At 47.9% G+C, this 27,786-nt stretch overlaps 1 protein-coding gene across 1 annotated transcript in view; it reads left to right on the forward strand.

Moving 5' to 3' along the window:
- The window catches only part of LOC145354586 (uncharacterized), a 155,608-nt gene that overhangs the window by 68,743 nt on the left and 59,079 nt on the right, over positions 1 to 27,786 (forward strand). The window contains exons 7-9 of the mRNA XM_080206050.1: positions 4,171 to 4,296; positions 7,655 to 7,700; positions 9,776 to 9,866. Of these exons, the coding sequence (XP_080062176.1) occupies positions 4,171 to 4,296; positions 7,655 to 7,700; positions 9,776 to 9,866 (263 nt within the window). The remainder of the gene's footprint in view (positions 1 to 4,170; positions 4,297 to 7,654; positions 7,701 to 9,775; positions 9,867 to 27,786) is intronic.

The raw sequence follows: 27,786 nt of genomic DNA on the forward strand, positions 1-27,786 counted from the left end.
ATATACTAAATGTTCCAATCAAACAAACTTCCTGATACAAAACCCTTGCCACAGGTTTAGCACGAAAATGCGAATGCTGACATGATGCTGGAATTTAGTCCCTCGGTTGGGTGATGCAGCCCTCTTGACACACACACAGACATGCACACACACAAGCAAACAAACCAGAAGTCAGAACACTGGGGGTTGGGGGGGGAGGAGGGAGAGAGAGAGAGAGGCTCTGGTACAAATAAGCAAACCACCAACCACAGAATTTTCACTCCAGGAAGGCCTGCTTCCAGCTAGCCAGCAGAATCTACAATGCCAGGGAGAGAGAGAAAAAAACCTGTCTGCCATTTGACAACCAGGACAGTTTCTGACTCTCAAATCAAAACTGAATGTAAGTCCTTGGATTCTTTCTTGGGAGGAACCACCTGACTTTGACCTGTCAATCGATCTTCCTCCTAACAATGCAGGGTCATAAAAATAAATCCCAGCAAGTACTGAGGCCAAGGGTAAAAATAAACGAAACCCCATTTAAGCCATTGAATAACTCAAAGCTGCTGAAAAATTCTTAAAGGTACACCAGGTCATTTGTTCTTAGTAATATTGGTTGACGGATAAATAATTGACCAGGAGACAGGGAATAACTCTGCTCTACTTCTTTGAGATAGTGTCATGTGATCTTTTATGTCCAACTGGGAGGCCAAGTTTGCCCTCAGTTTAACATCTCATCAAAATGGCAGCAACTCCAACAGTGCAGCACATCCTCAGTACTGCACTGGGGTGCCAGCCTAGATTTTGAACTTAAGTCTCTGGAGTGGAGGTTGAATTCACTGTTGGCTGATTCAGAGTCACTCACTAATGCAGCCCCTGATCTCATGGCTGCCACTTAGATTGGAAAATAGCAAATCTGGCCCCTGTTTATTTTGAATGGACAGATTATAAATGATTTGAATTGTAGGGAGTTCTGTATCTGAGGAGATGAGACCTGATCAGACAGAGTCAGAATCTATTGAGAAGGCATTGGTTTAACACCAGAGGAACTTACTAGACTCTTCAAGAGGGTGGTTGAACTGGTGGATGGTGGGTGTTAGCTGCATGAAATTCGTGAATTTTTTTTTTAAACCACATTCCCACACAATGACAGTTATTCCCAGTATGTTCCATTTGGATAGATGGGGAAGTATTTATTGGTGAAAGAAATCATGTAACAGTGGTGTGTGGAGATGTCAGACCAGAAACCTCCACAAGGGGTCACTGCCGCTGCGGTTTAAACCTCGGTTAAGATTGTCCATGTGGATAAGCACGAGAATTTACTCCAAATGTTTCCTGTTCTACTGTTGGAACTTCACTGAAAACATCTTGTCCGCTTGTAGACACAGCTTTTGTCTAACCTCTGATGTTACAGTAGGCAGAGATGATGAGAAAATCTTCTGTGTAAATTTAGTGCAGCGACCAGTTATATGCATTGTAATGGAGAGGCGCTGGTCAGAGTAAGTGTAATGTGGGACTGGAGGAAAGCACCATCCATGGTATGATGCATGGAGTCACATGGTAATAGACTTGGGGAGGCGTTGGCAGTGGTGTTATCACTAGACTATTAATCCAGAAAGTCAGCGAATGTCCTGGGAACCCGGGTTCAAATCTCACCAAGGCAGATGGTGGAATTTGAATTCAATACAAAATATCTGGAATTAAGAATTTGCCGATGACCGTACAATTGTTGTCAGAAAAACCCATTTGGTTCACTAATGTCCTTTAGGGAAGGAAATCTGCCCACCTTACCTGGTCTGGCCTACATGTGACTCCAGAGACACAGCAATGTAGTTGACTCACTTTCTGGTTGTATCACAGCTCGGTATGGGTTCCTGCTCTGCCCAAGACTACAAGGAACTACAAAAGGTCATGAATGAAGCCCAGTCCATCACACAAACCAGCCTCCCGACTATTGGCTCTGTCTACACTTCCCGCTGCCTCGGAAAAGCAGCCAGCATAACCAAGGACCCTACGCACCCTGGACATTCTCTGTTCCACCTTTTTCCATTGGGAAAAAGGTACAAAAGTCTGAGGTCACATACCAAACAACTTAAGAACAACTTCTTCCCTGCTGCCTTCAGACTTTTGAATCGACCTACCCCTTAAGTTGATCTTTCTCTACGCTCTAACTATAACTGTAACACTATGTTCTGCACTCTCGCCTTTCCTTCTTTATGAACAGTATGCTTTGTCTGTGTAGCGAGCAGGAAACAATATTTTTCACTATATTCTAATACATGTGACAATAATAAATCAAATCAAACAAGAAATCAAACTCTCAACTGCCTCCAAGGGCAACAAGAGATGGGCAATAAATAAACTCTGCCCCATCAGTGATGCCCATGTTCCACGAATGAATAATAAAAACTAGAAAGGCAGTAGCGCTGTACGTGGCGGTAACTGGGATCTGTGCTAAGGATTACTAATAAATGGTTCATGTTTAAAAATACAAGTCTCGTTGAAGAAACTCCAGACAAACCTAAGATGCCACATGGGGATTAGTGCTATATAGAGAGCATTTAAACAATGAACCCAGAACCAGGATCCCAAGTAATGTAAAACTGAAAGCAGCTGAAGCCTGACCAGAGAGAGACAGGCTGCTAAGAAGAAAAATTGAAAGAAAAGTTGAAGAATCCTCACTACCAACTTGGAAGTTGAGGAATCCCCCAGAGTCCATTGCAAAACCTTGAGTGAGGCAGAATGAAGGAACCTGGTCAGATCACAGGTCAGGTGAGCAAAATTACAACAACGAGTACAGCTTGCATTGGATTGTGGGCAACAGCTCCGGGGGCCGAACAGATTGCAACAACAGTGGCCATAGTGCACTGAATTAAAGAGAGAGCCCTGCAGAGCACAGTGAAGAAAGGAGAACGTTCAAAGAGTTGTAGAGAAAAGCAACCCTTCTCAGTTACTAAAAGAGAAAATGCTGGAAAATCTCAGCAGCTCAGGCAGCATCTGTAAGGAGAGAAGCTTTGACAAAGGGTAATCTGTTCTCGAAACATCAGCTCTTTTTTCTCTCCTTACAGATGCTGCCAGACCTGCTGAGATTTTCCAGCGTTTTCCCTTTTGGTTCCAGATTTCAGCATCTGCAGTAATTTGCTTTTCCCCTTTTCAGTTCGGCCCCTGGCTTCTTGTCAAGAGGAGAAAAGTGCTGCACGATTGTAACTTTATTCTTAAAATGCAAATCCACCAAAATATGGGACATTCAAAAATAACCTGTAGAGGTGAAAAAAAGAATCGCCCAGGAAAGAGATACTGCTATTCTGAAGTTCTAAAATGTTTAAAGAAAAATTAGCCAGCTGATCACCAGAGTGTTTGCCAAAATTGTAAAAATGTGAAAGTCAGAAACCACTGCAGACAGCTTGAATGAAATATAATTATTGCCTTAAAGGGGCAACAACATTTAAAGCTGCAACTACTCCAGAAACAAAGCCGTGGATTTTTTTTTTAAATTAGTGTCACAGGTAGGCTTACATCAACACCGCAATGAAGTTACTGTGAAAATGCCCTAGTTGCCACCCTCCAGCACCTGTTCGGGTACACTGAGAGAGGATTTAGCACAGCCAATCCTCATCTTCCAGCATCTTCTCTTTTGGTTTCAGATTCCAGCATCCGCAGTAATTTGCTTTTATCCAGGTCCATTCAAAAGTCTGATGGCAGCAGGGAAGAAGCTGTTTTTGAGTTGGTTGATATGTGTTCTCTTGTATCTTTTTAGCGACGGAAGAGAGTGTGCCTGGAGTGTGTGGGGTTCCTTAATTATGTTGGCTGTTTTGCCGAGGCAGCTGGAAGTGTAGACAGAGTCAATGGGTGGGAGGCTGGTTTGAGTGATGGATTGGGCTACATTCACCACCTTTTGTAGCTTCTTGCTGTCTTGAACAGAGCAGGAGCCATACCAAGCTATGATACAACCAGATAGACCCTATGTAACTCAGTGTGAAGATTGTAATGGGGAAAGATTAAGGAAACTAGCCTCATGGCTTCTCATGTCTTCAATCTGCTGTGTCCATGACATGAAAGGATGTATGTTCAGCCTTGAAGTTTCTGTTTCTTTTTCTTCCTCATGTATACGTTGAGTTAATACCCGGAAGGAACTCCAAAAGGGCTGGGATGGTGTAATTCTGGTTAAGTTTCTATCGTTTGATTCTCTTCCAGGAGCCTGAATGGGACGTAAGCAGCGCTTTTGTTGCCAATGCTGCCAGTCACATTAGACCCAAGAGCAAAACCAAACATGACAAGAAGTCAAAGGAAAACAAAGAGAATGAGGCTAAAAGCCATGAGGTGAGTGCATGCAGGGCCGCACAGTAGCACAGTGATTAGCACTGCTGCCTCACAGCGCCAGGAACCCGGGTTCGGTTCCCGGCTTGGGTCACTGTCTGTGTAGAGTTTGCACATTCTCCCCATGTCTGTGTGGGTTTCCTTTGGGTGCTCCGGTTTCCTCCCACAGTCCAAAGGCATGCTGCTTAGGTGGATTGGCCGTGCTAAATTCATTGCATTGTTGATGTAAGCTACTTGTGACTAATAAATAAACCTTAAACTTTACTGTCTGTGCCTGTGTGTGTCTGTCCATGCGTGTGTATGTCTGTCTGCATGCATGTCTGACTTTGTCTGTGTGTGTGTGTGTGTGTGTGTGTGTGTGTGTCTGATCTTGTCTGTAAGTGTGTCTGTGAGATAGTTGGATGTGAGATTGTACTGCCATAACCACAGCAGATGTTATTGACTGAGCAAGTCAAATCTGAGGGAAACTTGACTTATCCATTTTGTATTCAGAAAGTGAGGAGAAACTATCTAATTCCAGAAACATAGAATTCCACGATCACTCTTGGGATTAGAAAAATTAAAAGAATTATTGCCAATAAGAAAGAAAAGCTTAAGCACACAAGATTACAGTTACACAGTTAAAACATTCTTGCACAAACTCCCCATAAAATTCCATTTGGTCAGAATACATAAAGTAAACATCTTCTTAGCAACACTCCCTTAACCCTCTCACCACTCACATTGTCTCTGTAAAGACTTGATTACCTGTAGAGACCATTATCTTGTAATTGAGCTTGTATCTGTATATGCCCTGTTTGTGAACACAACTCTTCGCTCACCCGAAGAAGGAGTGACACTCTGAAAGCTTGTGCTACCAAATAAACCTGTTGGACTTTAACCTGGTGTTGTGAGACTTCTTACTGTGTGTACCCACAGCTCAGCTCAGCTCAACATTTTTCCTTAAATATTTCTATTTTCCCTTCCATCTCTGATCTCATCCCATTCCTCTTTGAATTCAACTTATCCCCCCCAAAATATATTTTTTCATCATGTTTTCCTATTATTTTCCCTTTGTATCAACTAAAATTTAACATTCTTCCCTTATTTACTTATAAAACCGTTCTGAGTTTGTAAAAGTCACTTCAACTCCACTTTTAAATTTATCAGCTAAAAGGAAAGATTTGTTCATAGTGCTAGGTTTAGCAGTTAATTTGATTTGATTTGATTTATTATTGTCACATGTACTAACATACAGTGAAAAGTATTATTTCTTGCGCATTACACAGACAAAGCATATCATTCATAGAGAAGGAAACGAGAGAGTGCAGAATGTAGTGTTACAGTCATAGCTCGGCTGTAGAGAAAGATCAACTTAATGCAAGGTAGGTCCATTCAAAAGTCTGACAACAGCAGTGGAGAAGCTGTTCTTGAGTCGGTTAGTACCTGACCTCAGACTTTTGTATCTTTTTCCTGACAGAAGAAGGTGGAAGAGAGAATGTCCGAGGTGGGGTGGGGGTCCTTATTATGCTGGCTGCTTTTCTGAAGCAGCAGGAAGTGTAGATGGAGCCAGTGGATGGGAGGCTGGTTTGCGTGATGGATTGGGCTACATTCACGACCTTTTGTAGTTTCTTGCGGTCTTAGGCAGAGCAGGAGCCCATACCAAGCTGTGATACAACCAGAAAGAATGCTTTCTATGGTGCATTTGTAAAAACTGGTGAGAGTTGTAGCAGACATGTCAAATTTCCTTAGTCTTCTGAGAGAGTAGAGGCTTTCTTAACCATAGTGTCGGCATGGGGAGACCAGGGCAGGTTATTGTTGATCTGAACACCTAAAAACTTGAAGGATTGTATCTTATCATGTTTTAGTATTCAGAGTGGCCTATCACACTTTATTCAACAGGCACTTTGACTTGCCTGTTTTATACAATATAATAAATGGACAGAGACCATTATTTCTGTTTTTTTTTAAAGACTTAGACAGTCAGATAATGTTAAAGTAAACAGCTGCCAACTGAGAGAAAATTGGGACAATGGGCTATTGCTCACTGACCTTGAGAACAATTTGGATAATTTATTTGCAGATAAAACTGGTTACACTAGCTACGAAACACTGTGCCATGTACGATCCCTGTGGCCAAAGTAAGCACACATTAACAATCAAAATGATAGTGTCTGCTATTCACATTAACCATGATGCAGAGATGCCAGTGTTCACAATCCCCAGCAGCTTCTTCCCTGCTGCCATCAGACGTTTGAATGGACCTACTTCATGTTCAGTTGATCTTTCTCTACGCCCTAGCTATGACTGTAACACTACGTCTGCACTCTCTCCTTTCCTTCTCCATGAACGGTATGCTTTGTCTGTATAGCGAGCAAGAACCAATACTTTTTGCTCTATACTAATACACGTCGCAATAATAAATCAAATCAAATCAAAATGATGTTAGGGGTAAGTTTTTCACTCAGAGGGTGGTGAGTGAATGGAATCGGCTGCCGTCAGTGGTGGTGGAGGCGAACTCGCTGGGGTCTTTTAAAAGACTTCTGGATGAGTATATGGGATTTAATGGGATTGGGGGTTATAGATAGGTCTATGGATTGGTAGGTGTTGATGTGATCGGCACAACTCGTGGGCCGAAGGGCCTGTTTGTGCTGTAGTGTTCTATGTTCTTTGTTAAAATACCAAACAAAATATTACATTGTTCAAATTCTACGAACTCCTGTCGCTGATACCTAGGGCAGCACTGTGGCATTGTGCCAGGAACCTGGATTCAATTCCAGCCTTGGGTCACTGTCTATGTGGAGTTTGCACGTTCTCCCCGTGTCTGCGTGGGTTTCCTCCGGGTGCTCCTGTTTCCTCCCACGCTCCCAAAGATGTGCGGGTTAGGTTGATTGGCCATGTTAAATTCTCCCTAAGTTTTTAGGGGGATTAGCAGGGTAAATGTGTGGGGTTACGGGAATAGGGCCTGGGTGGGATTGTGGTTGGTATGGATTTGATGGGCCGAATGGCCTCTTTCCACACTGTATGGATAGTCCGTTAGACTTTGCTTGCTTAAAAAAAAAAATCCCCAGTTGGTACCAGTCCCGGGATTTCCCTCAGCAGGAAGAGGGTATCCACGGTCACTGAGATAAGGGATACAGTTTGTCTAGGCTGTAATGCAGCCCCCACCTGAGTGGAATAGACCACGGTGTTCACTCGTGCAGCTCTTACGACGGGAAGCTGATGACTGGAGGGGGTTTTCTTTGTGAATGAAATGCAATTTGCCACCTTAACCCTCTGCCGGCTTTTAGCTGACCTCGTCGGAGTTAATTTTGCTTCTTTTGGGTAAAGAATGTTTTTTGCTGCAGTTTTTTGATTGCTGGATTTTTAATTTACTTTGCAGCTCACTGATTTGGATCCATTAATATTGAAAGGCCGGCAGCTGGCTGGTAGGTCACTGAACTGAAATGTTTACAGTGCTTTAGTAATCTTGTGTTTGCCACTTTTTTTTTTCTTTCAACCCTTGTGGAAAATACAGTTTCTTTTATGGATTTTTAACAGTACTCTCTGGTTGTTGTTTAACTCCAAACCAGATCTGTTGTAGCCTTTTTGCGCCACGTAACCCCAGGCTGAGCTTCAGATTCCGTGTCCAATCCATCGTCACGGGTAGCACAGTGGTTAGCACTGCTACCTCACGGCGCTGGGGACCCGGGTTCGATTCCTGGCTTGGGTCACTGTCTGTGTGGAGTTTGCACGTTCTCCCCATGTCTGCGTGGGTTTCCCCCCCACAGTCCAAGAGACGTGCTGGGTTAGGTGCATTGGCCATTGCTAAATCCTCCTTCTGTGTAAACAGGCGTGTGGAGACTGGGAGATTTTCTCAGTAACTTCATTGCAGTGTTAATGTAAGCCTCCTTGTGACATTCATAAATAAATAAACTGAAATAAAATCATTAAGCCCACTGATTGCCACCCCCCCCATGTCCGAGGAAGGTTGTCTCATCTCCATGTCCCGCTTCTGCTGTTCTCCTGCTGAAACCCTCACCACTGTCTTTGTTACCTCTGGACTTTCTAACGTTCTCCCCCATTTTCACCTCAGCCCGCTCAAACCCATCCAAACTCTACTGTTCATGTCCCAACTCACACCGAGACCCATTCGCCCACCATCTCTGTGTTCACTGACTTGTGCTTACGATTTCAACATTTTCACCTTTCTTTTCAGAATTCTCTCCGCCTTTCTTCCCTAACAATCTCTGTCAGCTCCTCCAACACTGCGTCCCTCCAGTTCTGACCACTCGAGCACCCCTGATTGTTCTCACTCCAGTTTCAGTTGCTGAGGCCCTAATCTCTGGAATTCTGGCCCTAAACCTCTCTGCTTCTCCGTCCTCCATTCAGACACTCCTTAAATTTGACCCGTCTCTATGACCAAAGTTTAGCTTCTCTGACTTAATGCCCGGTATTTTACCACCTCGTTCGGGCAAGGCTCGTAAAATCCCGCCCGAGGCCAACAGAGAATTCCGTTCTGTGAGTCGCGCCCGCCACGATTCCTGGCAGGCGTGCCAGTAAAATTCCAGCCAGCATCTCCTAATGTGTGTCCGTGTCAAATCTCAGGATGTTCCAAAGGAACTTTGCACCCACTGCAGGACTTTTATAGTGTAATCGCTGTAGGAAATGTGGCAGGTACAAGCAGCAGTGAGATAAAGGACCAATAATTAGTGCTCTTTTGCTGTTTTGTTTGGGAGACAAATGTTGGACAGGACACTGGGGAGAATGCCCTGCTTTTCATGGCACAGTGGTTAGCACTGCTACCTCACAGTGTGTTCAATTCAGGACTCATTCAAAGAGAAATCCAACAAAATCAGATTCCTCTTTCCTTATTAGCCAGCAGTTATTTTTCTCCTTTAACTATTTATCCAATTCCCTTTGGAAAGTTTGCACTGTATCCAGCACCCTATCAAACAGCATAGTCCAAAGCCTAACTCCTGATCACGAGAACAAGGTACTTCTTGCATTGAGGTGGCACAGTGGGTAGCACTGCTGCTCACAGCGCCAGGGACCCGGGTTCAATTCCAACCTCAGGTCACTATCTGTGTGGAGTCTGCACGTTCTCCCCAGATACTCCAGTTTTCTCCCACAGTCCGAAAGATGTGCTGGTTAGGTTGATTGGCCGTGCTAAATTGCCCCTGGTGCTGGGGGATTAGCAGGGTAAATATGCCAGTTTGCAGGAATAGGGCCTGGGTGGGATTGTGGTGGGTGCAGATGTGATGGGCCAAGTGGCCTCCTTCTACACTGCAGGGATTCTATGATCGCCAAACAAACCAGAGGCAATCGGCTGAACTCCTTGTCCTCGGGTTACAGACAGGGCTGAGTGTGCACATTGAGTCACAGCTTCTTGAAGGTTGCAGTGGAGGGAAGGGATTGATGTTTGCAGGCTTCATAGACTGTGGCCCTGCTGCTATTGAGGCAGCGGACATCAGGTTACTGTTATAAACCCTGACTTCACACACTGTCCCATTGTGTTCTACAGAGCAAGGGATTGACCTGGTTAAACAAGGCAACTATTCCAAGGCCGTTGAGCTCTTTACGGAGGCTGTACAGTTTGATCCTAAGGATCACAGGTAACTACGTGACTGACCTTGGGCGTGGTGGGGGGGGGGGAGGTTAAAGGGCAAAACAAGGTCAGGAAACTTGCTCCAATTCACCAACTCCTCAGTTTTACTGAGATGGGCCAATGACCAAAAACTAACCAGCCCGCAGGAGGTGGACTATCATTTTTAACATGTTAATGAGGCTGGACGTAGGAGTAACGTCACTGGATTAGTCACCCAGAAGCCCCCGTTAATGCTGTAGGGTCATGGGTTCAAACCCCACCATGGCAGTTGGTGGAATTTAAATGTAATCAGTGTTGAACATCCCCATTTCTTCCTTCCATCGTAAGGTCAGAATTGGGGATGTGGAGGTGGGGGGATTCGCAGACTCCTTCAACCTCTCTTTGCAACTATCTGCTTCAAGAAGACGAACAACATCCTGGTATCAAAGAAAGTCAGGCAGTGTTCCTTAATGATTGGTATCCAGTGGCTCTGACATCCATCACAATGGAGTGCTACAAAAAGTTCCTCACGGCATGACTCAACTCCAGCCTCCTGGATTACCCAGATGATTCTATGATTCTTCCTATTCTGTTGCCAGAGACTTATAGTTTGAGGGGCGCCACTCCACCTCAAGCATGGTCAACCAGGAGTCTCTCCCATTCTTACTGCCAGCCACTGACATATTTGGAAGGATTTATAGGTTGACACTCAGCCTGTTTGGCCGTGTTATGAACACACCTTCCTTGGCCAGCATGTCCTGCGTTGGAACTCGAACACACAGACTTCTGGCTCAGAGGCAGGGATGCTCACCCACTGCGCCGCAAGATCTTCACACCCTCAGCATGTACTCCCTCCACAATGGAGACCGCACTGCAGCAACTCGCCGAGGCTCCTCAGACAGCACCTTGCAAACCCCCGACCTCTGCCACCTAGAAGGACAACGGCAACAGATAGACAGGAACGCCACCACCTGCAAGTTCCCCCTCCAACTCAGATGTATGGGATTGTGGGTAATCTAGGAAGTTGGATCAGGAATTGGCTATCAGATAGGAGACAGAGGGTGGTGGTGGATGGTAAATATTCATCATGGAGTACAGTTACGAGTGGTGTGCCTCAGGGATCTGTTTTGGGGCCACTGTTGTTTGTAATTTTTATTAATGATCTGGATGAGGGTATAGTTGGGTGGATTAGTAAATTTGCTGATGACACCAAAGTTGGAGGTGTGGTAGATTGTGAGGAAGGGTGTCATAGTCTGCAGGGAGACTTAGATAGGTTGCAGAGCTGGGCCGAGAGGTGGCGGATGGAATTTAATGCGGAGAAGTGTGAGGTAATTCACTTTGGTAGGAGCAACAGATGTGTCGAGTATAGGGCTAACGGGAGGACTTTGAATAGTGTGGATGAACAGAGGGATCTAGGTGTGTGTGTACATAGATCCCTGAAAGTTGGGAATCAAGTAGATAAGGTTGTTAAGAAGGCGTACGGTGTCTTGGCGTTTATTGGTAGGGGGATTGAATTTAGGAGTCGCAGTGTAATGTTGCAACTGTACACTACTCTAGTGCGGCCGCACTTGGAGTACTGTGTGCAGTTCTGGTCCCCGCATTACAAGAAGGATGTGGAGGCGTTGGAGAGGGTGCAGAGGAGGTTTACTAGGATGTTGCCTGGTATGGTGGGGAGGTCCTATGAGGAGAGACTGAGGGATTTAGGGTTGTTTTCGTTGGAAAGAAGGCGGCTAAGAGGGGATCTTATTGAAACATATAAGATGATTAGAGGTTTAGATAGGGTGGATAGTGATAGCCTTTTTCCTCGGATGGAGAAAGCTAGCACGAGGGGGCATGGCTTTAAATTAAGGGGGGGTAGCTACAGGACGGATGTCAGGGGTAGGTTCTTTACCCAGCGGGTGGTGAGGGATTGGAATGCCCTGCCTGCTGCAGTTGTAAATGCGTCTAGTTTGGGGGCGTTTAAGAGATCTCTGGATAGGTTTATGGACGAAAAGGGATTGGTATAGGCTAGTGGGTCATTGTTTTTGTAACTGGTCGGCGCAACATCGTGGGCCGAAGGGCCTGTTCTGCGCTGTAATGTTCTATGTTCTATGTTCTAACTCGTCACCATCCCAACATGGCAAAATATCGGCCGTTCCTTCACTATCGCTAGGTCAAAGTCCTGGATCTCCCTCCCTAACGGCGCTGTGGATTTAGAGGACCAGACGGATGTCTCAGGGGGTTGTGGTGCTGGAGGAGATTCCAGAGACTGGGGGGAAGCCCACTCTATCACGCAAACCAGTCTCTCTCTCTGATCTTTTGTACTATTTCAATTGCTCCACCATCAGGGATGGCACGGTGGTACTGTGGTTAGCACTGCTGCCCCACAGCGCCAGGGACCCAGGTTCAATTCCGGCTTCCGGTGATTGTCAGTGTGGAGTCTGCACATTCTCCCCGTGTCTACGTGGGTTTCCTCCCACAGCCCAAAGATGTGGATTGGCCCTTTGTGTCGGGGGTCTAGCTACAGTAAATGCAAGGGGTTACGGTGATAGGTCCTGGGTGGGAGATCAGTGCAGACTCGATGGACTGAATGGCCTCCTGCACTGCAGGGATTCTATGATTGCGTTCAGTTCCCCAAGCTCTGGAATTCCATCTGCCCACCTCTACCCAGCTTTTGTCCTTGAAGACTCTCCTTAAAACCCACCTCCTTGAGCCTGTCCTGGTCACGGTATACGGCTCACTGTTATGTTTTGTTTGAGAGTTTCTCCAGTGCACCAGCCATGGATGTTAAGGTGCCAGGGCTGTAGCAGTTTGGGGAGGGGGGCTCGGAGAAGCATTGAGAAAGCTGGCAAGCTCCTGTTGGAAATCCGAAACCAGCTGAGGAGGAGGAATGGATTGGAGTGATTGTTATTAACAAAACCCGTGCCAGAATTTAACACCTTGACTGCTCAGGGCCAACAGGGAATGCCATTCTGTGAGCCTCACCCTGGAGTGGGCGTGCTGGGTAAAATTCCAGCCCCTCTCTGCAGTATTGTTATTGAATCGATGTTACGATTCTGGCCACCTGAGGGTGCTGTTACTCAACTAATAATTTATTTTATGATTATTAAACACAGATTGTATTTTGAATATCTTCTAGTTCCTTGGTGCTGGGGCACAGTTAGTGTTCAGAGAATCAGAGTTAGCCCCTTGCTCAATTAGCTCGGTTAGTGTATTACCAGGTATAAAGACCGACATTCTAATTGTTAACTGCAACACCCCAACAGCTCATACACTCTCCCTCTCCAACTCTGTCTGACGCTCTGTCTCCCTCCCTCTGTCTCTCTCCCTGTATCACTCTCTCTCTGTCTCTCTCTCTCTGTCTGTCACTCTCTTTCTCTCTCACTCTCTGTGTTTCTGTGTGTCTCTCTGTCTCTGTCTGTCCCTCTCTGTCTGTCTGTCTCTCTCTCCCTGGTTCTGTCAGTCTCTCTCTCTCTCTCTTTCTCTTTCTCATTGTCATTCTCTGTCTTTGTCTCTATCCCTCTCCATCCCTCTCTCTGCCTCTATCCCTCTCTCCCTATCCCTCTCTTTACCTCTTTCCCTCTCTCTCTATCTCTCTCTTACTGTCACACTGTCACTCTGTCTGGCTGGAATTTTACAGGCACGCCCATCCCGATTCCCAGGGCTGGGTGAGGCTCGGAGAATGGCATTCCCAATTGATCTCAGTGGGATTGTATGAACCTCGGGTGGATGTGCCGGTAAAATTCCGCCCTCTGTGTCTGTCTCTATCCCCCTCTTTCCCTCTCTCTGCCTCTATCCTTCTGTCTGCTTCTATCCCTCTCTCTGTCTCTCCCTTTCTATCTCTCTCCCTCTATGTCTCTCTCTCTCTCTGTCCCTCTCTGTCTCTCTCTATCCCTGTCTCTGCCTCTATCGCTCTCTGCGTCTATCACGCTCTGTCTGGCTCCCGCTCTCTGTCTCTCTCTCTCTGGCTGTTTTCTTTATCGTTGCCACCCTCCCTCTCTCTGTAATGCACAAAGTTTGATTTTGGCATCATCACCGTGTTGATAACGGCATCATCCTCAGCTGTGAACCTATAGAAGTTACCGGTTAAACCGTGGCTATATCTTGGGGTTGTGCCCATGTCTGTCCTGCAGTGTTGGCTCCTGGGAGAGTTTAGAGAGATATCTCTTTAAACAAATGCTCAGATAAGTTTTAAGGACGATTTACTTGGGACAGAAAAAGTTTCAGAGAAGTAAACGGAGATATGCAAAAGACAAGCAGCAACAACTTATATAGCACCTTTAACACAAGGAATCGTCCCTGTGCCCTTCATGTTAGAACCAAAGGACATTGAGACAAACAAAGATACAGAAAGGTGACCAGAGCTCAGTGAAAGAAGGATCTTCAAGGAGGAGGGGGAGAGAGGGGGCAGCGAGGGAGAGAGAGGGGGCAGCGAGGGGAGAGAGGGGGCAGCGAGGGGGAGAGAGGGGGCAGCGTGGGAGAGAGAGGGGGCAGCGAGGGGGAGAGAGGGGGCAGCGAGGGGGAGAGAGGGGGCAGCGAGGGAGAGAGAGGGGGCAGCGAGGGGGAGAGAGGGGGCAGCGTGGGAGAGAGAGGGGGCAGCGAGGGGGAGAGAGGGGGCAGCGAGGGGGAGAGAGGGGGCAGCGAGGGGGAGAGAGGGGGGGCAGCGAGGGGGAGAGAGGGGGGGCAGCGAGGGGGAGAGAGGGGGGCAGCGAGGGGGAGAGAGGGAGGCAGCGAGGGGGAGAGAGGGGGAGAGAGGGAGGCAGCGAGGGGGAGAGAGGGGGAGAGAGGGAGGCAGCGAGGGGGAGAGAGGGGGGAGAGAGGGAGGCAGCGAGAGGGGGAGAGAGGGGGGCAGCGAGGGGGAGAGAGGGGGGGCAGCGAGGGGGAGAGAGGGGGGGCAGCGAGGGGGAGAGAGGGGGGCAGCGAGGGGGAGAGAGGGGGGAGAGAGGGAGGCAGCGAGAGGGGGAGAGAGGGGGCAGCGAGGGGGAGAGAGGGGGGGCAGCGAGAGGGAGAGAGAGGGGGCAGCGAGAGGGAGAGAGGGGGCAGCGAGAGGGAGAGAGGGGGCAGCGAGGGGGAGAGAGGGGGCAGCGAGAGGGAGAGAGGGAGGCAGCGAGGGGGAGAGAGGGGGAGAGAGGGAGGCAGCGAGGGGGAGAGAGAGAGGGCAGCGAGGGGGAGAGAGGGGGCAGCGAGAGGGAGAGAGGAGGCAGCGAGGGGGAGAGAGGGGGCAGCGAGAGGGAGAGAGGGAGGCAGCGAGGGGGAGCGAGGGGGAGAGAGGGAGGCAGCGAGGGGGAGAGAGAGAGGGCAGCGAGGGGGAGAGAGGGGGCAGCGAGAGGGAGAGAGGAGGCAGCGAGGGGGAGAGAGGGGGCAGCGAGAGGGAGAGAGGAGGCAGCGAGGGGGAGCGAGGGGGAGAGAGGGAGGCAGCGAGGGGGAGAGAGGGGGCAGCGAGGGGGAGAGAGGGGGGCAGCGAGAGGGAGAGAGGGGGCAGCGAGAGGGAGAGAGGAGGCAGCGAGGGAGAGAGGGGGCAGCGAGGGGGAGAGAGGGAGGCAGCGAGAGGGAGAGAGGGGGAGAGAGGGAGGCAGCGAGGGGGAGAGAGGGGGCAGCGAGGGGGAGAGAGGGGGCAGCGAGGGGGAGAGAGGGAGGCAGCGAGAGGGAGAGAGGGGGAGAGAGGGAGGCAGCGAGGGGGAGAGAGGGGGCAGCGAGGGGGAGAGAGGGGCAGCGAGGGGGAGAGAGGGAGGCAGCGAGGGGGAGAGAGGGGGCAGCGAGGGGGAGAGAGGGAGGCAGCGAGGGGGAGAGAGGGAGGCAGCGAGGGGGAGAGTGGGAGGCAGCGAGGGGGAGAGAGGGAGGCAGAGAGGGGGAGAGAGGGAGGCAGAGAGAGGGGGAGGGGGGCAGCGAGGGGGAGAGAGGGGGAGCAGCGAGGGGGAGAGAGGGGGGGCAGCGAGGGGGAGAGAGGGGGCAGCGAGGGGGAGAGAGAGGGGGCAGCGAGGGGGAGAGAGAGGGGGCAGCGAGGGGGAGGGGGGGAGAGAGGGGGGCAGCGAGGGGGAGAGAGGGGGGCAGCGAGGGGGAGAGAGAGGGCAGCGAGGGGGAGAGAGGGGGAGCAGCGAGGGGGAGAGAGAGGGGGCAGCGAGGGGGAGAGAGGGGGGCAGCGAGGGGGAGAGAGGGAGGCAGCGAGGGGGAGAGAGGGGGGCAGCGAGGGGGAGAGAGGGGGCAGCGAGGGGGAGAGAGGGGGGCAGCGAGGGGGAGGGGGGGAGAGAGGGGGCAGCGAGGGGGAGAGAGGGGGGCAGCGAGGGGAGAGAGAGGGCAGCGAGGGGGAGAGAGGGGGAGCAGCGAGGGGGAGAGAGAGGGGGCAGCGAGGGGGAGAGAGGGAGGCAGCGAGGGGGAGAGAGGGAGGCAGCGAGGGGGAGGGGGGGAGAGAGGGGGCAGCGAGAGGGAGAGAGGGGGAGAGAGGGAGAGAGGGGGCAGCGAGGGGGAGAGAGAGGGGCAGCAAGGTGACGAGGGAGGCAGAGAGGTGGAGAAAGAGACGGAGAGGGATGTAAGGTGGGAATTCAAGAGTTTGTAGAACAGCTGAAGGCACAGTAACCAATGGTGGAGCGAGTGTGATCTGGGAAACTCAGTGGACCTCAGTTATTGCAAAGAGTTGTGAGCCAGAGGGAATGACAGAGAAAGGGAGGGGAGAACTTGTAAAACAAGATGTGAATCTTAAAAGCAAGAACAGGGAACACTTGAAAAGACATTTATGAGGGAGGGACAGAACAGCTGCGATCAGTTTTGAAGTACTTTAGCAAAGAACCAGCACAGACACAGTGGGCTGAATGGCCTCGTGCTGTGCTCTATGGTTCTGTTTTGTTCCTGCTCCATCCTGACCCCTGTATTGAATCAAATGTTTGCTGTACCACAGTTGGTGTTGTGGGCAGTAGCCTATAAATAGCTGCATTGTGTAGCATGTGTTGCTGTCCAGGTTTATTCTGTCGTGTCACAACTGGAAGCTAATTGACCACCAGGGAGTTGTTCAGTCTCAGCAGTGGGTTCGGCCGCAGGCCCAGACTGTGCTGTCAAACTCTGCCCGACCACACCAAAATAATCATTGACCATCACAGCTCCAATATTCATCAAAGCTTCACTCCCTGTCTTGTGAAGTTGCCCTGTAGCTATTTAATTCTGCCTAAAGTTCTCTCTCTCTCGGTATTGTAGAGTATTCTATCAATATATGAGTCAACCTTTGTTTTATTGAAAGGTGACTGGTTGAATCTGTTTGTGATACGCAGTCCAGAGGGTGAAACGCGTGGTACAAACTATCCCTGTTTAATTTAGCAATGAATCATAGAATCCCTATAGTGCAGAAGGAGACCATTTGGCCCATCGAGCCTGTACTGACCACAATCCCACCCAGGCCCCATTCCCATAATCCCACACATTTACCCTGCTAATCCCCTGACACTAGGGTCAATTTTAGCACGGCCAATCAACCTGACCCGCACACCTTTGGACTGTGGGAGGAAACCGGAGCTCCCGGAGGAAACCTGTCGCCGTTAGTTGCTGACGGACTTTGCCTGATTTCCAGGTAATGAACCTGACCTGTCTGGTGGTTTCCATAGTAACTCAGCTGCTTGAGAAAGATTCAAAACTTCAGCAAAACCAAAAGATCGAACGTGTCCACACCCCCAGGACGTCTCAAAGCGTTTGACGGCTAATTAAATACTTTCAAAGTACATTTGTTGTTGCAATGATGGAAACGTGACAGCGAGCTTGCGCACAGCAAGATCCCACAAGCAACCATGTGGGATAGTGATGTTGATCGCGGGCTCAATATTAGGCCCCCGACATGTGGTGAACTCTAAAGCTACGCTTTGTAATGATCTCCATGGGGTCTTTTACCCGGGAGGGCAGTTTAAGATCAGAGGACCATAAGATATAGGAGCAGAAGTAGGCCATTCGGCCCATCGAGTCTGCTCCACCATTCAATCATGGCCGATAAGTTTCTCAAACCCATTCTCCCATCTTTTCCCTGTAACCTTTGATCCCCTTACCAATCAAGAACCTATCAATCTCTGTCTTAAATACACTCAATGATCCGGTCTCTACAGCCTTCTGTGGCAATGAATTCCACAGATACTGAAAGTAAGTGCGCAGGTACAGCAGGTAGTAAAGAAGGCAAGTGGTATGTTGGCCTTCATAGCGAGAGGATTTGAGTATAGGGATGGGGATGTTTTGCTGCAACTGTGTAAGGCGTTGGTGAGGCCGCACTTGGAGTATTGTGTGCAGTTCCTTAATCTGAGGAAGGATGTCCTTGTTATGGAGGGAGTACGGCGAATGTTTACCAGGCTGATTCCTGGGATGGCAGGTCTGTCAAATGGGGAGAGACTAAGTCGGTTGGATTATATTCATTGGAGTTTAGAAGTGGAGATCTCATAGAAACTAACATTCTACCCACCCTCAGTGGGATTACACCAGGACTGTCAGCCTGGATTCTGTCGACAGTCTTGGGAGTGGGATTTGAACCCACGACCTGCCAATGCGTCACAGCTAGTCTCTGTAAGCAAAACACTGCAGAAGCTGTATCCGGAACAGGAATTGCTGCAAAGACTCAGCAGAGCAGATATCACCTGTGAAGAGAGAGAATTTAATGTTTCAGCCTGATGATTTTGTATCAAGATTGGAAAAAGCTACCGGGACGGAAAATGAGATGGATGGAAATCTGGTTAGCAGACAGGAAGCAAAGAGTTGACCATAAGACCAAAAGATATAGGAGCAGGATTTGATTTGATTTGATATATTATTGTCACATGTATTAGCATACAGTGTAAAGTATTGTTTCTTGTTCGCTATGCAGACAAAAACATACCATTCATAGAGAAGGAAACAAGAGAGTGCAGAATGTAGTGTTACAGTCATAGCGAGGGTGTAGAGAAAGGTCAACTTAATGCAAGGTAGGTCCATTCAAAAGCCTGACAGCAGCGGGGAAGAAGCTGTTCTTGAGTTGGTTGGTACGTGATCTCAGACTTTTGTATCTTTTTCCCGAAGGGAGTAGGTGGAAGAGAGAATGTCCGGAGTGTGTGGGGTCCTTAATTATGCTGGCTGCTTTGCCAAGCCAACGGGAAGTGTAGACAGTGTCAATGGATGGGAGGTTGGTTTGCGTGATGGATTGGGTTACATTCACAACCTTTTGTAGTTCCTTTGCAGTCTTGGGCAGAGCGGGAGCCCATACCAAGCTGTGATACAACAGAAATAATGCTTTCTATGGTGCATCTGTAAATGTTTGTTAGAGTTGTCGCTGGCGTGCCAAGTTTCCTCAGTCTTCTGAGAAAGTAGAGGCGTTGATGGACTTTCTTAACTATAGTGTCAGCATGGGGGGACCAGGACAAGTTGTTGGCTATCTGGATACCTAAAAACTTGAAGCTTTTGACCCTTCTTATTTCATTCCCGTTGATGTAGACAGGGGCAGAATTAGGCCACTTGGCCCATTGAGTCTGCTCCACCATTCAGTCATGGCTGGATACAGCACTTGGGGCGAATGGGATCAAAGGTTATGGGATGATAGCAGGATTAGGCTGTTGAGTTGGATGATCAGCCATGATCTTAATGAATGGTGGAGCAGGTTCGAAGGGCTGAATGGCCTCCTTCTCCTATCTTCTATGTTTCTTTGCTTCTATTTAGAGGCACTGTGATGCTAAGGAACACAAGTCACGGGCCAAGTGTTGGAAAATGAGATTAAGATCGTTGGTGGTTTGTCTTTGACTGGTGCAGACTCTATGGGCTACACCTTCCCCTCCCTTGCTCCTCTTCAAATACTGTCCTGGGATCTTCTACATGCACCTATTTTATGCCTCATTCAAGTGACAGCATTTCCGATGGTGCAGCACCCCTTTGGCAGCACGGTGGCACAGTGGTTAACACTTCTGCCTCAGAGTGCCAGAGACCCAGGCTCGATTCCCGTTCTGGGTCACTGCCTGTGTGGAGTGTGCACATTCTCCCCGTGTCTGCGTGGGTTTCCTCCGGGTCCTCCCACAGTCCAAGGATGTGCAGGTCCGGTGCATTGGCCATGGTAAATTGCCCCTTAGTGTCCTGGGATGCGTAGGTTGGAGGAATTAGCGGGGCAAATATGTGGAGCGGCAGGGATGAAGTCTGGGTGGGATTGCAACTCGATGGGCCGAATGGCCTCTTCCTGTACAGTAGGGATTCTGTGAAATGTTGAGCTAGATTGTATGGTGCTGCCCCCGGAGTGGGAACATGAACCAAAGACTTTCCAACTGAAAGACGTTACCATCAGACCAAACTGAATGGCCTTCTTTGACCATGATTCCTTGTTAGCGATTGCCACATTAACGCCAGAGAAATGAATAAACAGCCAGTCTTCTGAGGCACAAAACAGAGGAAATGATTAAAGCCAGAAGCTTTTACTTATTCTGTGTGGGTATAGTTTAACATCTTGGAAAACATGGTTGATACATAAAATTGTAACCTCAAACATTTCATTAGCCTTGGGTAAATTTTGTGTAAAATTTATTATCTCGTGTCATTAAATTGCTTCAGCGCTGTGCAATATTTAATTGGGTGCACGTAATAATGCGCCACCCCATTTTATATTGCCCTTTCTCGTGTCTCCAGGAAGATCCAAATTGCTTTGCCCTCAATGGCTTTCACTTGATGTGCACTCACTGTTACGTAGGTAATCGCAGCATCAGGTTTGCATACGGCGATGTCCCACAAACGGCAAACATAGGAGTGACCAACTCTTATTGTAACGGTGTAGATTATGGGAGGAATACTGATGCTGCACAATGTTTACTGAAACACAGAAATTAGAAGCAGGAACAGGCCATTCAGCCCTTTGAACCTACTCCACCATTCATTTTAATCATAGCTGATAATCGAATTCAGTATCCTGATCCCTCCCTTCCGCCCATATCCCCCAATCCCTTTAGCCCCAAGAGCTAGACCTGATTTCTTCTTGAAATCAGACACTGTTTTGGCCTCAACTACTTTCTGTGGGAGTGAATTCCACACATTCGCCACCCTCTGGATGAAGAAATTTCTCCTCACCTCAGTCCTAAAAGGTTTACCCCTTATCTTCAAACTATGACCCCTGGTTCTGGGCTCCTGCACCATTGGGAACATTCTTTCTGAATATACCCTGTCTAATCCTGTTAGAATTTTATAAGTTTCTATGAGATTCTCTAAACTCTTCAAAACTCCAGTGAATATAATTCTAACTGACTTAGTCTCTCCTCATATGGCAGACCTGCCATCCCAGGAATCAGCCTGGTAAATCTTCACTGCACTCCCTCTGTAGCAAGGATATCCTTCCTTAGGTAAGGACACCAAAATTGCATGCAATGCTCCAGGTATGGCCTCACCAACACCCTATACAATTGCAGCGAAACATCTCCATTCCTGTATTCAAATCCTCTCACCGTGAAGGCCAACATACCATTTGCCTTCTTCACTGCCCGCTGTACCTGCACACTTACTTTCAGTGACTGATGCACGAGGACTCCGAGGTCTTGCTGAGTATCCGTCTCTCTCAATTTACACCCATTCAAATAATAATCTTTCTGTTATGGCTGTCAAAGTGGATAACCTCACGTTTATCCACATTATACTGTGCCTGCCACACACTCAGCCTTTCCAAATCATCTCTGTATCCTCTTCACAATTAACCCTTCCCCCAACGTTGTATCATCTACAGGTTTGGAGATAATACATTCAGTTCCCTCTTCCAAATCATGAATATATAATGTGTACAGTTGGACTCCTAGCACAGATCCCTGCGGAACCCTGCTCGTCACTGACTGCCAATCAAAAAAAAATGACCCATTGGTCTTTGTGTTGTAGTTGAGTGCTCGGTGTATCATTGTTGGCCAAATGGTTTCTATCAGTCAATGCACGATCTTCTTGTCAGTTCATAGTTCATATGACAGTTGGTGCTTTGATTGCAAACTACTGTTGGGCTGCTGTCATCCAAGACCTACTCGACAATGTAAACACCCCACCCTCCATCTGCTAATTGTCAGTCTCCAGGATTTATCAGAAGTCAGTAACAAAGACCCAAAAATTGTTTGGTTGCACAGAACTTGAATTATGCTGAGAAAAGAGACGTGTCGAAGCTTTCTGACTCTCACTCATCACGACAAGTCCAAGAATGCCAGATTGCAAAGGGAGCAACAATTTATACGGCATGGGAAAATGTTCGACTTGCCGACCAATCACCCCCTTTTCTCATGCAGGATAAACTTTTACCGCCTTTGAAATTTGGCATTCTTGCATCTATCCTGATAAGTGTGAGACTGAAAACTTCAGCAGCATGTTTCTTCTTTCAACAATGCTAAAGGCACAAAGCTTTGACCACACTGAAATTGAGAAGTTTATATTTCACAATCAGTGTGATTCCACCAACGAACATAGCTGCTTCCCTCTTCTCCGCATTCTGGAAAAACTATAATCCCACCATGATACCCTTCTCAATTCTTTTGTTACCTGTTACCTGCTCCCTTCTCCTTAAAGTTTAAAGTTTAGAAGTTTATTTATTATTAGTCACAAGTAAGACTTACATTAACACTGCAATGAAGTTACTGTGAAATTCCCCTAGTCGCTACACTCTGGTGCCTGTTCGGGTCAATGCACCTAACCAGCACGTCTCTCAGACTGTGGGAGGAAACTGGAGTATCCGGTTGTAGCAACCATGCGGAGAGGTTGGAGAAACTTGGTTTGTTCTTACTGGAATGACAGAGGATGAGGGGCGACCTGATAGAAATCTACAAGATTATGAGAGGTATGGACAGTGTGGATAGTCAGAAACTTTTTCCCAGGGTCGAAGAGTCAATTACTAGGGGGGCACAGGTTTAAGGTGCGAGGGGCAAGGTTTAAAGGAGATGTACAAGGCAAGTGTTTTTACACAGAGGATGGTGGGTGCCTGAAACTCACTGCCGGGTGAGGTAGTGGAAGTGGATACGGTAGTCACTTTTAAGGGTCATCTGGACAAATACATGAATGCGATGGGAATAGAGGGACGTGGTGTCTGGAAGAGTAGAGGGTTTTAGTTCAGTTGGGCAGTATAGTCAGTGCAGGCCTGGAGGACTGTAATTTCCTTTGTCCTTTTGGTCACCCAGAGGAAACCCACGCAGACACGGGGAGAATGTGCAAACTCCACACAGTCACTGACCCAAGCTGGGAATTGAACCTGGGTCCCTCATAACTTGCTGTGCAGTCATGAGAGATATACCTTCTGCCCATTTGCCCTTGTCTGTAAGCTGGGTGCGCCAGGAGCCAGTTTACAAAAACCCTGTGCCCGGTACCGGGTTTTTGGGGGACTGGAACCCTTGCCGGGGGCTGCCTGAAGCCGCGTTCAAACTGTCCGACTGAGAGGTGGAGACGCTACCACTAAGCCTCGAGTTCCTCCCCTTCGCAGCGCTGAGGCACGAGGAACTGAATGCATTCCAGAGGCTGAGCTGTGTGCCCTCGAAATTTATGCATTGTGGCAAAATCAAATTTTAATCACGCACGTAAAGCGAAAACATCTTTTTTCTTCTTCAGCGCGAGACTGATGGGATTCTTTACGATTGTGTCTACTCTCTTTTGTCATCACATCCCCATTCATCAGCCAGGAGTGAAGGCCAACTCAGTCCCACCTGAAAGGAAGACTGAGGTGTTTTTAATACACAGAGCAATCTTCCAATAACTAATCTTCAGGACAAATGTGATTGATTCACACTTTGTCTGCACAGTGGGAATGTGTTTATTTTTCCAGCAGTAATTACTGGCACCAGTCTCTGAAGGTAGAATCGTACACGGAGCCATTATGTTTGTAAGAGCGACTCGATTAGTCTGTCCCCCCCAATCATCCCTCTTCACCCTGCACATCCCACCTTCTACAACTTACACAACTCCCCCTCTGCTGCACCTGCTTCCCTCACTCTCCAGGCAACACCTTGCCCATTGCAACAACCCACTACGTTTAAACTAAATGTTTAGCCTTATATTAACACTGCGATGAGGTGAAAATCCCCTAGTCGCCACACTCCGGCGCTTGTTCGGGTACACTGAGGGAGGATTTAGCACGGCCAGTGCACTCAACCAGCACATCTTTCGGACCCATGCAGACACGGGGAGAATGTGCAGACTCCGCATAGACAGTGACCCAAGCTGGAATTTGAACCCAGGTCCCTGGTGTTGTGAGGCAGCAGTGCTAATTACTCTGATACTGTGCCGTCCCCTCCTGTCGTTCCTCCATCACCTCCCTCGATGGCTTTTCTCAGCAATTCTTTTAAAACAGTCAAATCCTCTGGTGCAAAGACAGTTCACCAGGATGTGGTCTGGTCTCCAGGGTGTTGACTATTCAGAGAGGTTGCATAAATTAGGATTGTTTTCACCGGAAAGATGGAGGCTGAGGAGAGACCTGATAGGGGTCGACAAAATGATGAGAGGCACAGACAGGGTGGATAGTCAGAGGCCTTTTCCCAGGGTGGAAATGTCAATTACAAGGGGGCACAGGCTCAAGGTGAGAGGGGGAAACTTAAGGGAGATGTGTGGGGGGGAGGTTTTTCATACAGAGAGTGGTGGGTGCTTGTGACCAATAAGTAAACTTTATCCCCAGTTTCTCTGGTCTCTCTGTACAATGAAGCCCCTCTCTCACAAACGCACACACACACACACACCCCCCCCCACCCCGGTGGCATTCTGTTTTTTTATGGTTGTTTATTTGTCGAAAGCAGGCATATATTAACACTGCAATGAAGTTGCTGTGAAAATCCCCTACTCACCGCACTCTGGCGCCTGTCCAGGTACACTGAGGGAGAATTTAGCATGGCCAATGCATCTCTAACCAGCACGTCTTTCAGACTGTGGGAGGAAACTGGATTACCCGGAGGAAACCCACGCAGACATGGGGAGAATGTGCAGACTCCACACAGACAGTGACCCGAGGCTGGAATTGAACCCGGGTCCCTAGCACTATGAGGCAGCAGTGCTAACCACTGTGCTGCCCGCCTGCCAACTTTCTCTGCACTACCCCCACAAGGCCTTGACATTCTTACTCAAAGTGTGTCGTCCAGAGTTGGACACCACGCTCTCATTGAGTTGGCTTCCATTTTTCATTTCTTATCTCACCCGGCAGGGTGTTTGCAGCCTGACTGACGTCAGTGGAGAATTAAGAGTCTCATTCATTCTCTTTGCTTAATGGTGGGAGAAATCCTCTCAAGGTTTGCTGTGTCTACTCTCATCTCTTTCCCACTCTTCACTGCAATGGGTTTGAAGTCTCAATTCCCAGCCCTCTGCTGATCCTGCTCGCTATCTGATCACTGTTATTGATCCCCTTGTTTTTATTTATTTGAATTCATTTTCCGTGTCATATGTGTGCCTAGTAACAGCAGGAGCCAGAATGAGTAAAGGGACTGATAGACTGTAATCTATTCAGCAACAGGGGGAATATGCTTAACAACAGCCAACTTTCAAAGGGAATGATGAGATGTGTCCTTTTCCCAGTAATGGGATTAGCAGACATCTAGATAAGATCAGCTATAAATGGCCCTATCATCAGGAAACAGTGTACTGAGATCACTGAGAGATCAGGGAAGGCATACAGATGCTAATTTTTGAGAGCCAGGAATGTAGGAGAGTCAGATGGCCCAAAGTACAATTGATAGAATGAAAGAGAGCCTGGGGTATCATTACCACCTCCTGCAGGAGCAGACCAGACAGTTTAACATCCACACAGGGAGGCCAGTTTAACAGCAACCCAGCTAACAGCCAAGATCCTGTTTAAAGTCTTGCAGCTAATTCAAGCAGAAACCTCCGTAAAGGCAGTTTGCCTACCTTCACTGAACCTGGTAAAGGTGTTTCCCAGACCAGATCATCCCCCATGTGTAGTAAGTGGTAACTATAAGCTGGATTTAACTGATAGATCTGTTTAAGGTGGATGTTGTTTGGGGAATGGGGAAGTCTCACTGAGTTTAGCTTTTGGGGATATAGTATTATAGAATTATCGTCCTTTTTGTAGCCAGTTCCCAGCCTCTTGCCGACACTGCTCAGTAACTGATCACTGTTATTGAGCCCACATGCATTTATTTATTTGGCTCGATTCTCTCTCCACAGATGCTTTCAGACCTGCTGAGATTTTCCAGAACTTCCTATTCTTGTTTCAGTTTCCAGCGTCTGCAATATTTTGCCTTTATCTATTGTTCAGACATATCTGTGTGTCTGCAATTATTCCTTAGTCGCTCACAACCAACATATAACACAGTGGCAGCAACAAAAGACCCTGAAATCTCCTATAATGAACTTTTAAAAAGTTTGCCAATCTGACTTGGAAAAAAAATGTATAAAAACTGAAAACTTTGGTAGGATAGTTGGAATTCTCAAGGCATAAGACATAGGAGCAGCATTAGGCCACTCGGCCCATCGAGTCTGCTCCGCCATTCAATCATGGCTGATATTTTTCTCATCTCCATTCTCTTGCCTTTTCCTCATAACCCCTGATCCCCTTATTAATCAAGAACCTATCTATCTCTGTCTTAAAGATACTCAATGACCTGGCCTCCACAGCTTCCTGCGGCAAAGAATTCCACAGATTCACCACTCTTTGGCTGAAGCAATTCCTCACCATCTCTGTTTTAAAGGATCGTCCCTTTAGCCTGAGGTTGTGCCCTCTCTGGTTCTAGATTTCCCTACTAGTGGAAACATCCTCTCCCCATCCACTCTACCCAGGCCTCGCAGCATCCTGCGAGTTTCAATAAGATCCTCAATACTACCCGAGGGGGATTGAATATAAAAGTAGGGAGGTCTTGCTGCAGCTGTATAGGGCATTGGTGAGGCCGCAGCTGGAGTACTGTGTGCAGTTTTGGGCGCCGTACTTACGCAAGGATATTTTGGCCTTGGAGGGAGTGCAGAGGAGGTTTACTAGGCTGATGCCGGAGTTGAGGGGATTGAGCTATGAGGAGAGGCTGAATAGATTAGGCTTGTACTCGTTAGAGTTTAGAAGAATGAGGGGAGATCTCATTGAGACGTATAAGATGATGAATGGGATGGATAGGATAGAGGTGGAGAGACTCTTCCCGCTCAGAAAGGATAGTAGGACTAGGGGGCACAGCCTCAAGATAAAGAGGGGGCGGTTTAGAACAGAGTTGAGGAGGAACTTCTTCACTCAAAGGGTGGTGAATCTCTGGAATTCTCTGCCCGTTGAAGTGGTGGAGGCTGCCTCGCTAAATATTTTTAAGATGTGGGTTGATGGGTTTTTGATAAGAGAGGGGATTAAGGGTTATGGGGAGAGGGCGGGAATGTGGAACTGAGACACGACAGATCAGCCATGATCTTATTGAATGGCGGGGCAGGCTCGAAGGGCTAGATGGCCTACTCCTGCTCCTATTTCTTATGTTCTTATGTTCTTTGTATCATCCACAAACTTAGCAAGTGTGCCTTCAGTTCCTTCCTCCAAATCACGAATGTATATTGTGAAAAGGTGGTGGTTGAGAGGCAGAGAAAAGGGTCAACTCATTATCTTATTCAGGGCTACACCACTGCACCTTGGTGGTCCATGAAAACTCCTAACCCAGCAGCAGAGTCAAAGAACTCAGCAACCATCATGGGATAGTGAGAAGGCAGCTGAAAGTCTTCAAATTAATGATGCAGTAAGCACACTCTGATTTCTCTTGATCCTATAGATATTTTTTTAAACAGGTAGCACTGGGAAAATTTCTCTGCAGAAGGTGTGCGTTTCAGTGTAGCAAGCCAGGTCTGAGATCAGTGCCATTACACATGGGGAGTAGGAGGCTACAACTGATAAAAAGAATCTGACTGCTTAAGCAGCGTTCCCCAGCAGGAGGAAAATTAAATAGTAATGCCCAACGAATAGTTTCCAAAATCCTGAGACTTTTGGGAACAATTGCCAAAGGGGGTCAGCGACTACAGAGGGTACGGAAATGTAACATCTGAAAGTTTGCAGATGAGAGCGAGTTGGGTGAACTGTGACGCGGATGCAGAGATCC

This window comes from Carcharhinus amblyrhynchos, chromosome 17 (assembly GCF_965287045.1).
Source record: "Carcharhinus amblyrhynchos chromosome 17, sCarAmb.v2.hapA, whole genome shotgun sequence".
NCBI classification, from domain to species: Eukaryota; Metazoa; Chordata; class Chondrichthyes; order Carcharhiniformes; family Carcharhinidae; genus Carcharhinus; species Carcharhinus amblyrhynchos.